This window comes from Triticum urartu, chromosome 4 (genome assembly GCF_003073215.2).
Source record: "Triticum urartu cultivar G1812 chromosome 4, Tu2.1, whole genome shotgun sequence".
Classification (NCBI taxonomy): Eukaryota; Viridiplantae; Streptophyta; class Magnoliopsida; order Poales; family Poaceae; genus Triticum; species Triticum urartu.
In genome coordinates, this window is record NC_053025.1 from 8,678,256 (window position 1) to 8,685,067 (window position 6,812).

The window sequence follows — 6,812 nt, forward strand, 5'->3', positions numbered from 1 at the left end:
CCCTTTTATTCGTTTTCATTCTATCTCTGGGTTTTTTTCATTGGTTTTCTTAAAAACCGTCTTAACCGTCCCACATTATTGACTTGCCAAATAAAATCATGTTTTCTTTGGCAAACCAATAAATGCTTACCAAATAAACATGCGTATCAAACAAAACCCTAGAATTTATTCCGACAGGTAAATCACGGGCATAATTTTATTAGATAAACGCGAATTTACACAATAACATCAATATGGACATGTAGTAATCACGCGCTAACGTGCTAGAACAATTATACCGATTACGGCCAATTATCTAGGAGAACAAGATAAGCACGACCTCCGTTCGGGATTAACTGTCGCTGAAACGAGTGTATAAGAGTGTATCTAGAACCGCCAAGCATCCAAAAATACAACATGCCGAACAGCAAAACGCACCTCCCATTCTTAGACGAAAAGCCAACAAACGCACGGAAAACAAAACGAAAATGTTTGGGAACCCACTCGCTCCCTCCCTCCGTCTTCCTCTTTCTATTCCCACTCCCCCCAAAAAAAGGTCCGTCACCAACCCAGAGCACCACCAAACGCCGGACGCGGAGGCAGGCGGAGGCCCGGCGCGCCGGTCGGCCCCCTTCCATGCTCGCCGGCGCCGGCCGCCGCTGATGCCAAGCCCGCCCAAGGACCGCCCCGCCGGCCGCCTCGGCCGCCTCATCTCCGCGCTCCGCCCCGCGCGCGCCGGCCCCCTCCCCGTCCAGACCGGCTTCCCCACCTCCCTCGCCGACCTCTTCGTCAAGAACCATGGCCGCCTCAAGAAGCAGGGCCCCTCCTCCGGCAGGCGCAAGAGGCGCGGCGCCCCCCCTTTGCCTTCCTCCGAGCCCTCTCCCCCGCCTCCCTCTCCTCCACCCCCGCCGGCCGCCGTCTGCCCGCCGTCGGCCCAGCCAAGGCCCGACCTTCCGCGGGCGGAGCCCGTCCGCCGCCCCGGAGGCGGGGCCGCCGGCCTCGGATTGGGGTTCCTCGCGCTCCTCGGCGTGGCGTCCCTCGCCCTCCTCGTGATCTGGAGCAGGAAGGTGGTTGCGGCCGTCACCGTCGCCGCCTTCTCGCTCTTCCTGCTGGAATCCGTCAGGGCGTCCTCGCTTCGCCGGCGGCCCCGGCCCCCGGCGCCCACCGCGGAGCTGGATATCGACGACGGCCGCGGCTACGTCTCGCCGATCCGGGAGCTGGAGGGGGAGCCGGAGCCGCTGGGATCGAGCTTCTCCGACTCCGGCAGGGGGATCAGCGCCTCCATCCTCGGCATTGACGAGAGGAGCGAGGCCGGCGAGGATTCGTGCGTCTGGGAGCCGAAGCCGAGGAAGAGGTCGCCTTGGAGGAAGCTGATCCCCAGGAAATTGCAGAGAGGCCGGAAGATTGGCAAGGAGTCCGGCTCCCTGTCAAGTTCTTTCCGGTCAAGCTCTTTCCGCAGCGAGGTCAGCGTAGCGGACTCCACGCTCGGCGACAATGCCGGGGCGACGGATCCCCTGGACTCTCGCCGCGGCAGACGCAGCCAAGCGAACGCCAAGGCGGAGGCCGCTGCCATCGGATCGCGGGACTCATCGGGCCCTCTCCGCCTTGGCATGCTTGACGGCATCAAATCGCGCGACTCATCGGGCCCTCTCCGCGGCATGGGTAACGGCGCGGACGCCGCCACCAAATCGCCGGATTCGTCGGGTCCTCTCCGCGACACGGGCAACGGCGGTGCGCGTGCGCCGATGGGAATCGCCGGGGCGGACGGCGTAGGGGGAGGGGGAGGCCGGTTCCCCTTGGTAGCTGTGACCGTGGTCGTCCTCGTCGGCCTGGCCGCCGGGAGGGTCCCGGCCGTGGCGCTCACCGTGCTTTGGTCCGCGCTGGTTGGCTGGCTTCAGAGATTGCGGCGGGACGGCGATGGATGTACGCACGTAGGAACCTCCCGATCCCTCCCAGGATTGATGCAAGTAAATTAGTGAGTGAGTGGCCATTAAACAGCAGGAGTGAGCGGTGGTACTATAATCCTTACATATACTTGTTCTTAAGTTATTGAAAGCTTGAGTGCATTCCATGATCCCTGATGGTCTCCTCTGGCATTCATCGTCCAGTTCTTGTGCCGATCGAGCTGTCGTTTCAGCCGTTCACCCGCACAAGCGTCCGCTCACGCCGCCAATGGCCGGCCGGGCCGGTCCGCGGGCGCCATGGCCGCAAGGTGTTGCGACAGAGAGGGCCAACCGGTTCAGTGCAGCAGATGGCACATGCCCTGCGATCCCAACACGACCAACAGAAACTCCGGCGTTTCGCTTGCACTCCATATGGACAGACAAAGCACAAGCTCCATCGATATGGCTTTGTCGATCCGCGCCGAGCGAAACGAAACAGCTTTGGATTCTTCCGTTGCTTGGCCGTGGCTGGACCAGGCTACGAAAAGCCGCATGCAGCGAAAGCAGAGGCGGCAGGCACGGAGGAGGGCAGGCCATGGTTCCAAAGCGAGCGCTTTTCGCCGCGGCATGCGGAGCGTGCCGCCATTCCCCGGACGTGCGTGCCCCGTTCTCCTTCTCCCTCCCCCGTGGCCGAGCTCCGTCCGTCCGTCCGTCCATGGCGCCGCGCCGGTGGCGGATGGATCGCGTCTCGAATCGTCCGTTCCGGCGATAAAGGCAAGGAGCGGATGGATTCCCGTGCTGCGCTCGATGCGATTCCTCTCTTGTTATTTTGCGGCGCAGATTAATAAATCGATCAGCAGCTTCCATTTGGACGGTCCAGCCCAGTCCAGCAGCTCCGATTCGTTCGTGCTCGCGGCCGGCCGGTCCACGGCAGGGGAGGTGGCTGTCAGATGAGATCATCGCGAGCGCGTTCTCCACGGCGTTGTTTATGCCGGCGATTGGGTTGGAATTCACCGTCCGTCCGTCCGTCGTTGTCACGTCATTGCAGTAGCACTCCGGCGAATGCGAAGACTCATGTAAGTCAAGCAGTAAGTGGCGAGGCTTGCTTTGTTGCAAACTCTCAGAAGTTTCTGTGTGGGAATTGATTCTCTGATCAAAGTCTCGCTACCCGATTTTTGTGCTGGTTTGATTCCAGCCGTCGGCAGCTGCTACACCGGCCAAAAACTCCTTTTCTACAAAACTCATCGCCAAAGAGGGTCTTGGAGCTTCTTCGAGTAACCGGCTGGCGCACGAATTCAAAAACTCCGTTTCCACATTTCGTGCTGGTTCGCTATCCGTTGGAGTATAGGATCTGACTTTCTTCCATACTTCGAAATTTCTGAGTAACTGGCTGGTGCATGAATTCAATAAGGTATCCGAAGAGTGAATTGCAAAAAACAACCATATTTGGGGCTTCATCTGCGGAAAACCATCACGTCGCTAATTATTTGCAAAAAACACCGCGCATTCAGTAAACCTTTTGTAAAAAGCACTTAACAGGTGATTTAGCCCATTTAATCACTTTCTGACATGTGAGGCCGGACTGTAAGGAGCTGACTTGGCAAAATAATCACACACAAACCCCTAGTAGATTTTTTTAAAAGCAATCAGCCCCCTGGACCATGCCCGGCAGAGCCTGGCTCCCGTCGTCGTCGCCAGAAGACGCCCGCCGACCGGGCGGTCGCGGAGACGAGGAGGAGTCTGTGTAGCAGCGGGTGGGCGCACCGGCCGGTGGCCATCTCCGCAACCACGAGGGCCAGCAGCGCACTGTCGTCGCCGGGAAGCCGCAGCTCCTATGTAGCGTCCGCGGCGTGGACTGCGCGGAGGCGGCCGCCGGGAGCTCAGCCTTCAAGCCACGGCGGCGCCCGCCGGGATGCCGTGGTCGCGCCTCGGTCTTCTACCAGGGAAGCCCAGCGTCGCTCGACGCCGTGGATGCGGGCCAACCTCCACGCGCTTCGGCGCCTCCTCCCCTCCTCCTACACCCCACTCTACGCTTGCTCGCGCAGCCGCAGCGGAGCGTCCACGCCCGCAGGAGAGCCCTGCATCCCCGTGCGCATGCGCCACCGAGCCTTGCGCCGTCAGACCGGACTTCCCCGCAGCTCGCCGCCGCCAGTTCACCGGGCACCACCGCAGCCCCCTCTCCCTCTCCTTCCTCCCCTGTCTCTCACGCAACTCCCGCTCTCTCTCTCCAGGACGCTGGCCGAAGCCGGATCCACCGCCGGCCATTAGCCGCAACCGCCGGCAATAAGCTCCCCTATACACGCCGGTTATGAGCTTGTACAGGCGCGCATCGCCACGATCATTCCTGGCGAGGGTGGAGCGAGGAAGGAGATGCCCTCCGTGGGGGAGGGGGAGGGCTTGATTGCTTTTTTAGATCCAAGGAGGTATATGTCAATTTGTTGCCAAATCAGCTCCTTACATTTCGGCCCCACTTGTCAGAAAGTGGTTAAACAGGCTAATTCACTTGATCAGTGCTTTTTGGAAAAGGTTTACTGATTGCGCGGTGATTTTTGCAAATGATTAGCGACTTGGTAGTTTTCCGCAGATGAAGCCCAAAATGTGGTGGTTTTTTTGCAATTCACTCGGTATATCCGAGCTAAGAGGTCTTCGCTTCAACACCCTGCCAACGCGGCATTAAAAAATGTGGCCTACATTGGTCCCGTATCTAAGAACTACCAATATTCTATACATGAGGAGGTGTTGGAATATATTGTCCAACTCTCTTCATCAGTCCAGACTAATGAGTCAACTTGTTAGGTGTGTACAGCTTACAACCAAGAGATACAGAGTTCAAAACCCAGTAAACGCCAAAGATAGTTGCGGCCTACCCCCTTTGCCGCTGCCCATGTCATAACTAGAGGAGCATAGACGCGAGCTGGAGTGTTAGAGTATAATGTCCGGCCCTCTCTCGTAGTTCGGACTTTGTCATAGTTGTTTGGATTGTGACTATCTTTGTCATATATTGCCACATGATTTTTGCCACACTTGCCTTAGTTGAGTTGCTCAAATTGTTAGCCACACTTTGACTTGCCTAAGGGAATCTTGCCACACTTTTTGTGTCTATAACATGTGGGGTTCCTGTCGTGGTTCTAACTCTGACAGTGATGTAGGGGGGTAAGTATGGAGAGGCGAGGTCTTAGCTATGGAGAGGTTGTAAGGACGCAAGGTTTACGAGTTCAGGCCCTTCTCGGAAGAAGTAAAAGCCCTACGTCTCGGAGCCCGGAGGCGGTCTACTGGATTATGTGTGTATGAGTTACAGAGGTGCGAACCCTTGTCTCGGAGGAGGGGGGTGGCTTATATAGAGTGCGCCAGGACCCCGGCCAGCCCATGTTACTAAGGGTTCAATGTACATTAAGGTAGGGCGTTGCTGATAACGCTAGTAATAAAGTGCTATGATGACCATAAAAGCTACTTAATGACCGACCGTTAGCGTGCGGAGTGACTTTAGGTCTCCTGGCCGTCGAGTGGTTGGACTTTGGTCGAGTAATTGCTTCTTGGTCGAATGTCTTCGAGTCTGTCGAGTGGAACACCTCCAAGTCGATTGAAAGGTGATTTATTCTAGAGGTGTCCTTGGGTAGGGCAGTTAGGACAGGTCCGTGACCCTACCCTAGGTACATAGCTTCATCATTAGCCCCCGAATGGATCGAGGTTCGAGTGGGGAAGGAGTTGGGGATCTTTCCGACTGGTTCTTCATGTTGTATGAACGTCTTGTTTCGGATCAATTGTCACAGATGACGTCATCAACTTCTTTCAGTCGCCTTGATCCATTCTTGGCCTCTTGTCGAGTGAATTTCTTTACTTGTGAAGTTCCGAGTGACGGTGTGAAAGGGATCTTCTGTTTGACGAGTTGTTCTGTGGCCCGCGGATTTTGCGGGATTTGAATTTCGGGAAGCGCGCGGGACGGGGGCGGCCGCAGTAATCGGATGGGATAGGACGGAAGCTCCTCGATCCCCACGCCACCTTTTTTGCCATGTACCCCGCGCGCGCCTGTTGCGGGATTTGACGGGATTGCCTGGGCCTACCAGTCAGCCACTCGGAAGCGACCTCTTATAAGCTGCCAGCTCGGGACCCCCGAACAGTGCGCCTTCACTTTTCCCCCTTCCTTCACAAGATCCTCCGCCACCTCCGCTCCCACCTTGGTGCCGTAGGTCTGTTCGAGCTTCGCCGGCGACGATGGTGAAGGAGAAGACGTCGGCTCTGGAGCGCGCGAAGAAGGCGGCGGTGCAGGGGAAGGGGAAGAAGTCCGCTCGGGGCGGATCTTCCTCGAGGACTGCTCTGCCCAAGGATTGGATCCAGGGCGACTGGATGCCATCGGTGATTCGGCAGGATGATCTCGATGATCTGGTCAAGGGGGGATTCATTCCCCACGAATCTGCGCGCCTCCCGGGGAAAGAAGTCGAACCCCAGCCTCTTGATGGTGAGTGCGTCCTCCTTGCCACCCATATCGATCGCGGATTCTCTCTGCCTCCTCATCCTTTTTTCCGGAGCTTCTTGAACTTCTTCAGAGTGCAGCTCCATCACTTTACTCCCAATTCTATTGTGTATCTTGCTGCTTTCGTTTCCTTGTGTGAAAACTTCTTGGGTTGCCACCCCCATTGGGGACTCTTCAAGCACATCTTCACTTGCCGCTCTCAGTCGGTCAAGAAGGCCAAGTCGAGTGACGAACGGACGCAGGTGATCCTGCTGTGCGGGAGTCTGGCGATCCAGATGAGGGGAAAAAGTTCCTTTCTGTTTATCACTTTTCCCGAGTCAGTCCGTGGGTGGCAGTCGACTTGGTTTTACTGTAAAGACCAGGTGACCCCAGGACAGTCGATTGGGCTTCCCCCTTTTTCTTTGAATCGAGCACAAAAACCCGCCTCTCTGAAAGTGACGCCGGAGGAAAAGGCGCAAGTCAAGGTGCTGGTCGGTCGA

At 57.1% G+C, this 6,812-nt stretch overlaps 1 protein-coding gene across 1 annotated transcript; it reads left to right on the top strand.

Annotated features, from left to right (window-relative positions):
* The first annotated feature begins 384 nt into the window (after positions 1 to 384).
* LOC125550210 (WAS/WASL-interacting protein family member 3-like) lies at positions 385 to 2,055 on the top strand. Its single transcript, XM_048713154.1, has one exon. The coding sequence runs from the start codon at positions 468 to 470 to the stop codon at positions 1,953 to 1,955; it is 1,488 nt and encodes a 495-aa protein (XP_048569111.1). The 5' UTR covers positions 385 to 467; the 3' UTR covers positions 1,956 to 2,055.
* The last annotated feature ends 4,757 nt before the right edge of the window (positions 2,056 to 6,812 follow it).

Excerpts from the sequence above, each read along its gene's own strand:
- LOC125550210 (XM_048713154.1), top strand. The coding sequence starts at position 468 with ATGTTTGGGAACCCACTCGCTCCCTCCCTCCGTCTTCCTCTTTCTATT.